The 15,252-nt window shown below is 47.1% G+C and overlaps 1 protein-coding gene across 1 annotated transcript in view; it reads right to left on the reverse strand.

The window, feature by feature from the left end:
- Nucleotides 1-3: 3 nt before the first annotated feature.
- The window catches only part of LOC108096997, an 84,326-nt gene continuing 69,077 nt past the window's right edge, over nucleotides 4-15,252 (reverse strand). The window contains 9 exon segments of the mRNA XM_043207577.1: nucleotides 4-4,418; nucleotides 4,420-5,958; nucleotides 7,762-7,911; nucleotides 7,998-8,190; nucleotides 8,788-10,154; nucleotides 10,221-10,382; nucleotides 10,468-10,737; nucleotides 11,001-11,183; nucleotides 11,840-11,995. Of these exon segments, the coding sequence (XP_043063512.1) occupies nucleotides 2,952-4,418; nucleotides 4,420-5,958; nucleotides 7,762-7,911; nucleotides 7,998-8,190; nucleotides 8,788-10,154; nucleotides 10,221-10,382; nucleotides 10,468-10,737; nucleotides 11,001-11,183; nucleotides 11,840-11,995 (5,487 nt within the window). The 3' untranslated portion in view covers nucleotides 4-2,951.

Consider the following 15,252-nt stretch of genomic DNA (forward strand, 5'->3'; position numbering starts at 1 on the left):
TGCTTTATCCGTTCATTTCAAATTCTCTTTAATTTTTAATGCTCGTTTTTTGGTTTCGCTTCGCTGCTTTACATAGTATGTGTTCTCAGTATATATGTACGTATCTAGTGGAACCAATCGAACCATTCAAATTATACGCAAAGGGTACGCAACGAAATGATTACAACGTGGCTATTGACTATTTGTCTAACAGAGTTTCGGTTGCCGTCTTTGCATCAGAGGATAGTGCTTAGTTTCTTATGTCCCTTCTTAAACAAATTCACATTTAATTGGCTTATTTTACTTTGCAAAGAATTACGGGCTTAATGGGGTCTCTTGTACCAGCATGGAGCTAAAAGCAAATTTGCTTAGTTTTGCGTTTCTTTGGCCGTTATGGCATTCATTTAAATTTAACTCTTTTCTCTAAATTTGTTGATGGCTTTTGTTTGTTTTTCTTTATGTTTCCATTTTTATTACAAATTAACTTATGTTTTGTAGCAGTTTACCTAATTATTAATCAACAAGAAGAAACGTTTTTATAGTTGCTTGACGCTTCGCACAAAAAACTGACACACACAACTAAAACCAAAAACGGATATAGTTTCATTTGGTTTACTTCGAAGCAGCTATTTTAAAAAATTACAAAAAAAAAACGTTCAAAACTACTAGCGCATTAACCTATAAACTTCATGCTTTCGTTTAATTTTACTTGTATTTTTACTTTTATGTTGCTTTTTGTATTTTCGGTATTCATTATTAGTAGGCTTATGTAGTTATATTGTTTTGTTTTACGTTAATATTCCTTCGTCCTGCCTCATACAATATATAGTTTTCAGAGTTGCATTTTCAGCTACGCGAGGCACTGCTTGCCATCACCGTTACATTTCGCACTGCTTGTATTGTGTCCGTTTGGTGTGGAGAGTTTGATGAGTAGGTGTGCGACAGAGAGCGATAGAGAGTAGGGATTAGACAGAGATAGAGTCAGTGTTTGTCACATATGTATAAATGTATATATATACATATATATATATATATCTTGAGATATATTCGTAGAGAAAGGCACAGATGAAATTATCGTATAATTAAATTTGTTGCTTCTTATTTTCCTCGCGTTCGCCCAAATCGTTTGCTAAGTTTGATTTTAAAGTTTATCTAAACTGGAGAGCTCGTTCACTTCGTTTTTTATAGTGTGTACAAAGAGTGTAAAATTGTTTTCTTTGGTTTTCCTTGAAAAATTAGCTAAGACCATGTTGAAAAATTGACAGTGTTAAGTTAGTGTTCTTATCGATTTCTCGCTTCTTTGTCTTGTTTAAGGTTGCCTTCTGAAGAAATATCTTGATACTCTATTGTAATTCGTTGATAGTTCCATATATACACATACACTATATATAGTCATTAAACATTAATCTTTAAATTTCTACTACGTTTCTCTTGGTTTTTCTTTATAAATGCTACTTTTTAAAGTTCATCTTGTAGTTGTTGCTGCCATCTTTGCTTTTTCTTCGGTTAGATTTGAGATATCTTTTTTTTTTTTTTTTTTTTAAAAAAAAATAACATTTCGAATGCCCTTACTGCGTTGGCACTGTGTTTCGGATATCTGCACTTTTGGGGGCCAGGGTCTTTTGGTCTTTAGTCCACGGAAGATTTGGAAGCCTTTAGAAGAAGATAGAGGGACAGACAGGGGGAGATTTGTGAAGATTGTCGACCGGATCGTAATAGCTACCTGTTTGGTTGTGGGTGTTGGTGTGGGTGTTGGTGTTGGTGTGTTTGTCTGTGTGTGTGTTTACGTTCCTAAGTAAATTCGTTTGCACAAAGTTCTTATTTTTGGTTTCCCCTTTTCCGTATCCTTTTTTTGTTGGGCGTTCTTAACCCTGCAACAACGCAGCTATATTCGTTTTTAGGTTAGGTACGATCTTAAGAGCTACAGTTCTCTATTGCTTATCATTGGGTTCGCTCTGACGCTTCTCGTCGGCATCATTCCCTTCAATTAGTTTTCCCTTTGGCTAAGATACATGGGTTCACGTACAGGCTTTCTATATACAGATAGCATGTGGTGTGTTTTCTGGTGTCTGCACGGCTTCTCATATAAACGTTTTAACTTTAAGAGCTAATCACAGAGTTGATGATTCTTCCTTCACAAATTTCCATCAGTTTTGTTCGAATGCAGTATCCCTATAAGTATCATACTCGTATCTATATATATGTATATGTAATATAACTGTATATATGTAAATCGCATATAACACTTGTATATAATCCAGCATCGCCTGGGGTATCTTCGTTTTCGACTGCTACATTTAAACGGAAAACACTCTAATCAACTTGAAACTTAGCTATCATATCTCTCTGACCGGATCTATCACGGTCTTTTAGTTTTTTTTAGGGTTCTTCGCTTGAGTTCTGCTTGTTAAAGTTATGAAAACCGTAGGATTGCACTAAAAACAGTTGTCAATTACATAAGCCTGCTAGCCTTTCATTCCATCGATTTTTTTTTTTTTTTTTTGACTTCATCTTGTTTTTTTTTTTTTTGTGGCTTTGAGCTTGCCATGTAACATTTCCGTTCAATCGTTTATAGTGAAACTGTCATCGACTTATCATTACTTGGGTTCTCTCACCACATCACCACATCGATCTTTATGCCTAGAGCCTTATTTTATAGTTATAATTTGTAGAAAATTCCCTAAAGTACTCTTTAATGGCGGCCAGATTTACACTACAGAGATTTTGTCAGTGGAAAAGTTGCTTGGGGATCGACTTAGCTCACTTAATGGATTCGTTAAGACCCAGATTGCATTAGATTCCATTACAGCAATTGGTATTTTGGAACAGTGACTATCTTAACCGTTACCCTGGCTAGAATCCGTGCTAATCAGCTCTTCAGTATCCACTTCAGTTGTAAACCCGGCCTTGGATAGATTACTACATACTTGAAAGGATCTAGAGAGTGTGTGTGTGTGTGTGTGTGCTTGCGTTTAGTCCACGGATGACTGTGGCGACTTGACGAGGAGCAGCTCCTTGTAGTCGCTGTCCTCCGCCTCGATGTCCTGATCCTGATCCTGTTCGTTGTCCCGCTGCTCCCGCTGATCCATGCGCCGCCGCTCGCTGATGATGCGCAGGATGTCCGAGGAGTCGGACTTGCTGACGATCCCCGTGGCGACGTTGGCCGGCATTTTCGGACTGCCGCCTTGCTCGGGCAGGTCCAGCGAGCCCGAGCTGATGACGGCCGCCGATCCGGGACTAGATCCCGATCCCGATCCAGATCCAGACCCAGATCCAGGTCCTGATCCCAGTCCCAATCCCAATACCGATCCCGATCCGGAGACCGATCCTCCGGCGGCCGCCGGCAACAGCAGCGAGCTCTCGTCCATGTCGGCGTCCTCGTCGAGGGCCTGCTGCTTGAAGAGCTGCTTGGTGCTGCCGCTGCGGCTGCGCGGCGGCATGGATCTGGGCACGGAGAGCAGCAGACTGCTGCGCAGGCATCCCTGGTCCACCGACTGCGACCAGCCGAAGGGTCTGCGCTGATGCTGCGGATGCTGTGGATGCTGCGGATGCGGATGCGCCACGATGGGCATGGGCGTGGGCGTGGGCAGGGACAGGGGCGGGGGCAGTGGCGCCACCGAAGGCACCAGGGCACTGACCACCGCCAGGGAAACGTCCGCTGCGTCTGGGTCCGTGTGGCCCACGTCCGCGCTGCGCACACTGCGCAGGTCGTAGGAGCCCACTCCAAATCCTCCTCCTCCTCCTCCACCACCACCCCCCACTCCACCCCCGTCCGACTCGAGGCTCTCGAAGATCGTGCCCCTGCGGCAGTCGAGGGCGTCCCCGCCCCAGGGCAGCGAGTCGCAGCTGGTGCGCTTGGCCTCCAGGTTGCGTCGTCGGATGGCCTGCTCGTCCAGTGAGCGCTCCTTGGACAGCACGCCGCGCTTGCGGAAGCCGGCGGCCGCGGAGGCGCGTCGCCCGCGGCGACGACTGTCCAGCGGCGGCAGCGGGAGGCCGGCCACGCCCACGGCCAGCGTTTCGCCCGTTCCACCACCAACGCCTCCCGCTGCCGTCGCTGGGCCGCCGAAGGGCTCGCCCAGCCGGGCGCCGAGCGCCTGAGGCGTCAGCGTGCCGCCCATCTCGGCCAGACTCAAGCCGAGCATGGATTGCGGTGGCTGCTGGAAGTACTGAACGGTCTGCCGTCGTTGTCCAGCTCCAGCTCCAGCTCCAACTCCAGACGTCACAGATGCCGCTCCGGAGCCCGCACCCCCGCCACCCGACGATCCACCGCCGGCCACCTGGTTGAGGTTCGTGGCCGCCGAGCTGGTCAGGCTCGAGCTGGGATTCCCGGATGCGGCTGCGGCCGCAATTGAGCCGCCGGGAACAAGGGGGAACTTCTTGTCCAGCGAGGGCGTGCTGTAGATGAAGTTCTTCGGCAGGGACTTGACCTTGGCGAGGGGGGCGCGGGGGAGCGGCCGCCTTCGATTGCGCCTCCGCCAGCTGCTGGCACAACTTTTGCTCCTGGGCGAACTCCTGCTCGCGCACCAGCTCGCGCTCGAGCTCCACCTCCATGTCGAGCTCGTCTTCCATTTGCTTGTGGCTCTCCTCGAGGTGTTTCATCAGTACAGCCACGACGACGTTCACCAACACGAATTGCGCCATCAGCACGAATATCACAAAGAATATGGGAGCAATAACCGAGCTGACGCAGCAATTGCGCACGCAATCGGCCGCGTCATCGCAGTTATCCCTCAGCGTGTCCTTCATGATGCCGTTCCAATTGTCGCCAGTCGCTACGCGAAACAATGTGAGGAAAGCCATGCCAAAGTTGGCGAAGTGCGCGTGCTCGCCCAGTCCCTGGCAGGGTATCTCGTCGGAGCACTCGAGTCGCCCGAACAGCTCCACGCCCAGCGCCGCGAATATGAAGAAGAGCAGGAAGAAGAGCAGGCCCAGGTTGCCCACCTGGGGCAACGCCTGCATCACGGTGTCGAGGAGGGCGCGGATGCCCTTGGCCATCTTGAGGAGCTTGAGAACCCGCGCGATGCGCAGCACGCGCATCACCCGGATGATCGTCGGGTTGATGGGTATGATGTTCGTCTCCAGCTCCTCCAGCACGATGCCCACGATCGAGAGCAGGACGATGCCGACGTCCAGCTGGTTCCAGCGGTCCTTCAGGTAGAGCTTCCAGCCGAGGGCCACCAGCTTCATGTTGGCCTCCAGGATGAACACCGCCGTGAAGAAGTAGTTGAAGATCTTGAGGGCGTACTTCAGGGGGTTGGGCATCTTGTAGTACTCCATGGCCATGGTGACCACGTTCAGGCCGATCACGGCGGCGATCGCGAGGTCGAAGTACTTCGAGGTCACCACGTTGTGCACGAACATCCTGGTGGGCGAGTAGTTGGTGTAGTAGGGCGGCTCGTGCATCCTGCGCCGCTTCTTCTCCATCTGCAGCGCTCTCTTCGCCGCCCGCCGGATCTTCTCCTCCTTCTCCTGCTCCTCGCGGCACCGGTGGAAGTTCTCCACCACCACGCCGACGAACATGTTGAGCACGAAGAAGCCCACCAGCAGGATGAAGGCGATGAAGTAGAGCAGCCGCCACTCGTTGTAGTTCACGATGGGCTGCTGGTCCACGCCGACGGCGTCCAGGCCCGTGTACATGATGTTTACCCAGCCGTCGCGCGAGCTCAGGACGAACAGGGACATCAGGGCCTTGCCAAGGTCGTCGAAGTTGTACTTCCGGTTGGTCCACACGTTCCCGGGGATCCGGCGGCACTCGTCCGCGTTCCGCACGCCCTTGATGTTCTCGCCCTCGCAGTAGTAGAAGGTGCCCTTGAACAGCTGGACGCCCAGGATGCCGAAGATGATGAAGAAGGTGCAGCAGATCAGGACGATGTTGCCGATGGGACGCAGGGACGATAAGAGCGTTTGCACGACTAGTTTCAGACCCGGGGCTCGGTTGATCACCCGCAGCGGCCGCAAGGATCGGAGTAGTCGAAACACCTGCCAGGATTTTTTTTTTTTTTTTTTAGATTTTTTTCTATTTTTTTTTTTTTTTTTTGGGAGAGAACAGAACAAAGTGGAAAAGGACGAGAAGAGAAGAATGATTGTGGTTGGTGCATCGGCTACACTGCTGTATCGCACTGCTTGCCTCAAGGGCTGCTTGGGCTAGCGGTCGCCAGGTGGCGCCACGTGTGCCGCATGTAGTCAAAGCATGAGGTAAAATAAGTAGCCTGGATGAAGCCAACAAACCGAAAATACACCAGTAATGGCCACAGGTTTAAAAATCAATTGAAGAACACATAAAGCAACTAAAAAAATATAATTCGGCAAACTAAGAACAAAATAACTGAACCCTTTTTTCACTCGAGTGCCCCCCGCTGTTTTGTAAACCCCTCTTCTACAAGCACGTACCAAAATCTTTTCAATTGCAAACTTAAAAAGCCACACTGGTGTGTTAAACAAGAATCAAAACGAATTAGAAGTCCTTTAAACAATACAAAACGTTAACATTGCTTCAAGAACATAGCAAGGCAATGAAAATGAATATATGTGAGTATTGTTAAAAGTACAACAAGATGAGGCGATTGCACTTATAACTAGGATGGAGATGTTTTGGGGTTCGATCAGAATGGGACAGCTCAAATGAAGCTTACTTTATGTATAGGGGTATGACACTAACTGACAGTTCTACTGACCAAATGAAATAATCGAAGGATTGGATACAAGAAAGACCTTCAGCCGCAAAAGAAGTCTTAGGTAGAAATAATTTTGTTACTGGTATTGTAATGGTATTACCACTGATACCATTGTCTTACTAAGAAAACATTTTAAGAAACATTCTTTGGAGCCTACATACGTAATAATTTGTTAAGTGTCATAACCCTATTACTTGGAGATTGTCGACAGGAAGGGGGAAACGATCAACTATATACAGTACAAAACTTATGGAGGCGAGTCAACGGATTACTTGAATTAATGTTCTTCTTTGGTTTTGGGGGGTACTTTTAGAGTTATATATTTCGGGAAGGGGCTCTACACACACATACTAAAGGTGAAAACAAATTGGATTTTCTTGCTGATTAACGCATATAGCAGCCGAAATTTACCTGAAGTTTTCGTATAGATATACAATATTTATATATTATATAGACGAGTAATAGAGAGACAGACACGAAATGTGTGTTAATAGAGATCAAATAAAAATTGAACAGATTTTCGAAAATGTTTCGTTGAAGAATTTTGCCACGTATGTGGGTATGGGTGTGGGTGTTGGTGTGGGTGTGTGTGAGAGTGTTTGGGTGTGTGGGTGTGCGCAAGTAAAAGAAAGAGCACATAAAGAGACAAGATGGCCAATCAGCAGAGAGACAGAGACAGAGAGATAGAGAGAGAGATAGAGATAGAGAGTTATGTGTTTGGGGCGATTTAGCGAACTTTGCGAGTTTTGATTAAGACTTAGCGTTAGCGTTAGCATTAGCTTCAGATTTAGCACTAAAATGGCGATATGGCGATATAGCGATAGCTTTTCTGATCCGAGTGCGCAGCCCAGCAGCCAAGTAGGTGGGCGTGGTCGGTTCTGGGCGTGATTCTTGGTTCTTGGTTCTTGGTTCTTGGTAGTAGCTGTTCTGGTTGATGGTCTTGTTGGCTTGTTGGAAATCGCTCGAGACGACTGGCTTTTGGTTTTTGTTGGCTTTTATTGTTGTTATTGGTTTTCCGACTGCCGACTGCGGACTGCGGACTGCTGGCTACGCCTACGGCTGTCGCTTTCGAATAGCAAAGTGTCCAAGGGCCCGCCCCCGTACTTACCCTTAAAATCCCAAATATCCTCGGACTCGATTCGCTAATCAGGGACATTAACAAATCAATTATGGAAATGGTAACCAAAGATCCGTCCATGATATTCCAGCCGGACGTGAAGTAGGCGTCGTGGCCGTAAAACATTCCCGTGGCCACCACCTGCAGTTGGATGATTGCAGGAACGAGAATATATAATATATTGTATTATATTATCTACTAAAAACACACTTATGTATAGACCATACCTTGATGAACATTTCGACGGTGAAGACAACGGTGAACACGTAATTGGCTGTGGCCAGGAACAATCTTTCGGTGCTGCTAGGAGGGATGTTTGGTCTTTCCATGGCCAGGGTGATGCAGTTGAGCGCGATGAACAGCAGGACCACGTTGTCGAACCACTTCTGGTTGACGAACCACGTGCAGATTTGCCGGAACCTGCCGAACGGAGGGCGACGAAATGCAAATACGTGAATAGGAACTCGCAGACTAAGTTAAAATTCAATTTTCCCTTTGGGGAAATGCTTACAGATAAAGAATTGCTAAATAGCTTAACTCCTAAATTCGTTTGTTCAACTAGAAAACTACACCATTTGTTTGTTACTTATTTTTAGGTAAGTTTTTTTAGCAACTACTGCCTGTTCTCATTTCCGGAAAAATGGGATTGTAAAAATCCTAGACTTTGGAATGGCCTGAAAAATGGGATTGCGGAAATGCGACTAAAACTCAACATAAACTTAATTCCATAATTCCGATTAAAAAATCGGACACCCAAGTGGAATACCTCTTAAAATTGTTTGTTTAGTTCCCTAGTTTATTTTTATTTTCTGTGTTGATTTTTAAAAAATTTTATTTCTTAATTTTCCGAAAATGGCATCTCTCACTAAAATGGGTTTCCGTAAAGGGTTTCACATTTTGTAAGATTTCAGGCCTATTTCGGTGGGGCACACCTTTATATGTTTATATGTATGTATGTATATGTATGTATGTATATGTATATATATATGTATATATGTATGTATTACGTATACGCACCTGTTGTCCTCTGGGAATATGTAGAGCGAGTAGTCCTCGCGCTCGGTGGTGAAGTGCTTGGGCGTGAGCTGCTCGATGAGCACCTTGAGCTTGGAGTAGCGCTCCCCGCCCCCCGGCACCATGGAATGTGGCTGCATCGCCAGCTGCTGCTGCTGTTGGTCCTTGGACAGGCGGTGCTGCTGCAGGTGCTGCTGCTGCGGGGCGGTCGAGGAGAAGGAGTCCTGCCTTTGCTGGAGCAGCTGCTGCTGGTGGAGCTGCTGCAGCTGCTGCAGCTCCTTCTCCTCGAGCCGCTTCTTCAGGTTGTAGTGGCTGATGGAGTTCTTGCGCTTGTCGCGCGCCTCCATGTACTGCTGCAGCATGTTGTCCGGGTCGTTGAGGTTGCCGTACGACTTGTTCCACTTGTCCAGGTCCATCTTGGAGTTCGTGTACGAGAGCGACTTGCGGTTCGCCTCCAGGTTGTGCAGGTTCAGGTGCGAGGTCTTGCTGAACGCCAGCTCGATGGAGCTCATCCTGCGCTGCCCCGCCCCCACGCCCCGCAGCTTGGGCGGCTGGTTGAGGTTCAGGTTCTGGTACACCTGCGAGTTGAAGATGCAGGCCGAGGCCCGCCGGCTGCCCACTGGGCCGCTGCCGCTGCCGATGCTCAGCGTGTTCGAGAGCCTCCTGATCGAGTTCTGCGGACTGAGGCGGTTCGTCTCCTTGGCGCCGCCTCCCTGGCTGCCACCGCCGCCGCCCACGGCGCTGCTGCTCCTCAGCAGGCAGCTGCTGTCGCCGCCGTTGTTCAGCTGCTGCTGCTCCTCCTCCTCCTCCTGCTGGGTTCGCCGGTTGCCGCCGTATTCGGTGGCCGTGGAGGAGCGCCGCTTCCTGGAGCTGCCCCGCCTCAGGCGCTGCTTGAAGCCTTGCTGCTGCTGCTGCTGCTGCTGATGCAGATGCTGCGCAGGCGTCGCCAGCGGGAGGCGCTCGCTGGACGAACTGCCGCTGGTGGAGGCGCCTGTGTTGGTGCCCCTTGCCACCTCGCCGCCGCCGAGACTCACGTCGTTCAGGCTGTGGCTCTGGCTCTGCGCCTCCGCCGAGGAGGAGATGGTCGGCACGTAGATGGGCGTGGCCGCCGCCGGCGAGCCGGAGCTCTTCGAGATGTCGTCGATGATCACGCTGTGCATGCTGGCCGAGCTGCCGGCGGCGCTGTTGACCCCGCCCCCTCCGACGCCGACGCCCAGCTGGCTGGCGTTGAGGATGTTGAGGGGCTTGTGGGCCAGCACGGGCGAGGGCGGAATGAGATCGATGGAGGGGATGCCCTCGTCCAGGCTGCGCTGTCCGCCGGTGAAGATGTTCGGAGGTCGCAGCAGCGACGGCGACGGCGGACTGGGTGGCTGGATAGATGGATGATGGGAGGGGAGGTGGGTTATAGCTCCTTGCAGCTGGGTGCTCCTACTCACCTCCATGTCGCCCCACTGGCGGAAGCTCATGCCCGGCTCCAGCGTGGTGCTGGGCGAGTCCTGGGGCGTGGCCGCCGTCGTCGTGATGATGGGCGGATCCCGGACGAGCCGGATCTTGGAGAGGCGCGGCGCCTCGCTGCGCCGCTCCTTGATGGAGTATGTCTGTGTGCGACAAGTGGTGGTGCAAGTGGTGGTGTCAGGTGTTCATGTCTGTCTGTTGCGAGGCTCCTCGAGCTGCTCTCCTTACCTTTTTGAGGCCGCCGCGCGGCTTGGCGTGCTGTGCCCCCTCCTCCTTCCCGCCGCCGCCGCCCGTCTCCCTGTCCCGCTCCCTCTCCCTGTCCCTGTCCCTGTCCCTCTCCCGATCGGTGGTCGAGGAGCCAGAGGCGGCGAGGGAAGACGAGGGAGCGGCAGTCGAGGCGGGCAGCTCGTTGATCTGGTAGTCGTGGGTGGGCTGCAGCAGGCGCTGGCGGTGCATGTTGCTCTTGGCCTCGATGATCAGCTCGGCGGAGTCCTGCAGCTGCGGGAGGATGACGAACCGGGGATTCAACTCGGATTCAAGCGAACGAACGAACGAACCCGAACAGGAACGAACAGGAACAGACAGGCCACACATACTTGTATACTCGCATGCAGCATGCATCTATCCCACTCACACACTCACACACACACACAGACATCCCGCTTACTCCTCAGTCACAGTCACACCTGGGAGCTCCGGGAATCCCCAGATCCTCCTCCACATCCGGATCCGGATCCAGATCCTTGCTCGAGCTCACTTACCTTGCGCACATCCTCCGCCGATCGCCAGCGGTTGCGCACCTCGTAGTAACTATCGTTGGTGGTCGAGGAGTCCGCCTCGCTCCGCGACTCATCGTACATACCATCGCTGTAGTTCTCGGCCAGCGTCTCCTCGCGCAGTTTCTTAACCAACTCGCGCTGTTCGCGCTCGCGACGTTCATTTCGCTGAGGGAATCAAAATTTCAAAATTAGACTTTCTCGTCAACCGGCGGGACTTCGAGATCGGGTTGGTGGTCTAGGGTTCGGTTGGGGGGCTCGAAGTCGGTGGGTCGGTGGGTCGGTGGGTCAGTCGTTTCTTGACCCACTTCTGGCTGGCTGGCTGGCTGGCTGCCAGGTTGGCCATCCGGTGGAAACGGGCGGGATGTTTGGGGGCAGAGAGCGGGGTTTTGGGGCCGCGACGCGACGCACACGATGCTCCAAGTATGACAAATTATAAAATTTTATAATCCATAATTTATATGTAGAATCAACCCAAGCGTTACTTTACTTTTAACAAGTTTCCCAAGTTAGCTGAATCTCAAAATAAAGTCAAAGTACACCACTGGATATTGCTAGCAAACTTTCACTGGGTTAAAAAATAATATTTGCAACATAATAGTTTAGATTCCCATGATAACATATTGTATCCCATATATTTATAAATAATGCTTGCTATTCTGATAATTATAGTGTTCAAATTTGAAGCGTCGCATGCGTATAGTTGGGGTAAAAATCATATCGAGAGGATCCAATCGAAGAGGATCCAAAGATGGTTTCGAAAATGCGCGGTTCTATTACTTTTCAAGTTTTGGGACAGGGGGAAGATGTTGGCAAAACTCTACCTCTGAACTGAATCCCTCAACCAAAATGGCCACCAATAAATTAAACAGCACATAATTGCCGAACGTCATTAGGGCCACAAAGTACAGTGCGGCCCAATGACTCGTTTTTTCCATTCCGTTGAATAGGACGACGTTCCAATCCTCCTGCGTCAGTATCTAAAAACATTGGGTTTCGTTTCGTTTTCGGTTTTCGGTTTCGGTTTTTTTTTTGGTGATTGTTGTAGTTGTTGTTGTTGATTGTTGTTGGAGTTTGATTGGAGTTGGAGTTGGAGTTGTAGAGTTGTAGTTGTTGATCGGTGGCAGTTGCAGTGGCGGGCGGCAAACGTGGTGCAGATTTAACGTACATACGCATGGATATATATGTCGTGATACACATATCGGAATCGGAATATATATCGTAAGAAGCGAAAGAAAAAGAACGAAATACCAATAAACAAACTTTGTAATTTGGTCGTTGAGGTGGGCGGCAAAATAAGTAAGTAAGTAAGTAAGTAAGGAAGTAATTAGTTAAGAAACACGAATGGAGAACAAATGGCAAAAAGTCAAAGGTCAGACAATAAAGATAAAGAGCTAGAGCAAAACGGCAAACGGTGTTATCTTTTTGATTAATGCATATAGACGCATATAAGTACGTATGTATACACATCCTGTACGATCGACATACTTATATGAATGTATATTGGGTGAGCATCGATCACTAGCGGTTTGTTCATTTTGGTTTTGGCAACTCAGGCGCATACACGAAATAAGCGTTTAAATGAAAACTATTATAGGGTGATGATAACCTGACCTCAGAAATGAAAGTAATTAATAATTAATAATTTAATAATTTACTGTTGGGGCAAATCAAATAAAGTGGATTGCAATCAAGAGGCAAAGCCAGAAAATGAGTTCCCTAAACTAAAAACACGAAAAAACATTTACCCAAATTCCTTGGTGTTTTAAATTTATAATTATATTTTCTGGATAAAATTTGCTGGCTTTATGAACTATTGAATGTTGTAAATGTTCTAATGCACAGCCAATGACACTTGGGTTTATGTTTACCGTTAGAAAATGAGTCAGTTGAGAGAAAGATATGGATGGGACTTGGGGAAGATCAAGCAGTGGCGGCAGCTTGACTCAAAATAAACCTGGGCAGCCTGTTAAAAAGCCGCTTTAACTATCTTGAAACAATAATTCGTGGTGTGGCATACTAAACAAATTCAAAAACTGAATAAAACTGAATAGTTACATAAACAAAAAACTTAAGCACGCTAAAAGCAAAGCCAAAGCAAATAATTTAGTAGCAGCAAAGGCTCTTGTCTAAACCAAAGAGCAAAAAGGCGCACAAAACTCTTGCAAATAGAAATTTGTAAAAATGTAACATATTCATGGAGCGTTTTGTTCCATTCTGTTTTTGCTTTGTACAAAAAGTGCCAATGAATTGTTCTATTTCGCTTAATTTTTTTGTTTTTTGTTTTTTTTTTTTTTTTTTTATACAGTACAAATGCGGCGAATTATTTTCTTTTTTTAGTTTGTTAAAATTTTTTGTGGCTGTACATTCATATTGCGCATAAGCAACTTTAAAATATATGTAAAATCAACGCTTTTTATACAGCTTGCTTAGCAACAAAGTTTAAAATGAATGGACTAGGTGAAAGAAAGAGATATAGAAAAGGCATAGATCGAGGGAAAGCAGCAGCAGCATAAGGAAATCAAAACGTTCGTTTCTGTTTGAACAAGCCAACGAAGCAACAAACAAACAAACAAACAAACAAACCAACGAACAAACAAAAGACTCAAATCAAATATATACAGTTTGCATGAGTGTGGCTGTTGATGATTCTCTGGGTTCTGAGAGGTCGCGATCGAAGGCTGACTCGGGTCCGGCATACAAATATAAAGCTAGAAGCCAAAAGCCGAGGGCAAATTGGGGTTAGGATCACAACGTCATGCAAAAAACTCGGAGTATCAGCGATAACGATTTTCGCTTGTGTGTGTCGTATGTGTGTGTAAGCGAGAGATGTGGAAAAGAGATAGAAGAGAAAAAGAGAGATAAAAAGATTGATGTGAGAGAACCGGGTGTCAGTCCTTTCCAAGGATATTCGGTCGCGGCAATCTGCGTATTAGAAAGTCGATACTGGGATGCCGTCGATAAATTTATCGAACAGTAACAATCGTTCTTTTTGGAAGCACCTCAAATAGTATGCACGTTTAGTGTTAGCGACCTTCGGTAATGAATATCAAAATTCGTCAAAATGGAAATGTTAGTAATTTTACTCAGAAACCAAAGTACATGGTTTTTACTTCGAGAAACCGTAATATCAAATTCTTTGAGATCAGACCCATACATCTATATTAAATATATATATATATATATATAAATCGATGTGAAAGTTAAGATAACCGTCCTTCTGTGATCTAATCGCAGTATTAACAGGAACATGTTGACTAAATTGTTTCGGATTTGATCCCCAGTGTTTAAAAAACTGCAGTCGAATTAGCAGAAGTCGCAAAATATAAGCTATTCGGTGCTTCGACTGTTTGCAATATTCTAAAAGTAGCAATTGCTTCTGCTTCTGCTTTTGAAAAAATTAGAAGTCGCAGTCGAAGCATAGCACAAACTTATGAAAGCAACGAAAAGCAAAAATCATCAGCAGGCCTCGCTTTTCGTTTTCTTGCTTCTGATTTTGCTGCTGCTTTCAATCGTAGCCGAAAGTCGTTGCTGTTGCTGCTGTCGGCTTTCGGAAGTCGTCAGCAGTCGAAGCCTCAAAAAACGAGGCATTCGACTTATTGCTGCTTTTGATTTTTGATTTTGCAGCTGCTGCTGAAGCAGCTGAGATAAGAAGTACATACTAATGTACATTTTTCTAAAAAAAATTTAATGATTAAACATGTATGTTCATATATTAAAAATAAAAACATTATAATTTTAAATTATTCATCTTCTAATTAAAAGCAGCAGCGTCGAAATCAAAAATCAAAAGCAGCAATAAGTCGAATGCCTCGTTTTTTGAGGCTTCGACTGCTGACGACTTCCGAAAGCCGACAGCAGCAACAGCAACGACTTTCGGCTACGATTGAAAGCAGCAGCAAAATCAGAAGCAAGAAAACGAAAAGCGAGGCCTGCTGATGATTTTTGCTTTTCGTTGCTTTCATAAGTTTGTGCTATGCTTCGACTGCGACTTCTAATTTTTTCAAAAGCAGAAGCAGAAGCAAAATCATATAAAATGACACTTACGGCAGTTTTTCAAACGCTGTTGATCCCACCTAACGGTCATGTGTGTGCGTTAAAGCGTTTCAAGTTGTGAATGTTGTGTGTGAAGAACTCTACGACTACATTTGCTGGCACAAGAATCGGAACGAAATCGAAAGAAAGTCGAAAACAAAGCTGATTAAGAGAGAACTCAGGGTATACAACCAATAGATAA

Source organism: Drosophila ficusphila, unplaced genomic scaffold, assembly GCF_018152265.1.
Source record: "Drosophila ficusphila isolate 14025-0441.05 unplaced genomic scaffold, ASM1815226v1 contig_198, whole genome shotgun sequence".
NCBI lineage: Eukaryota > Metazoa > Arthropoda > Insecta > Diptera > Drosophilidae > Drosophila > Drosophila ficusphila.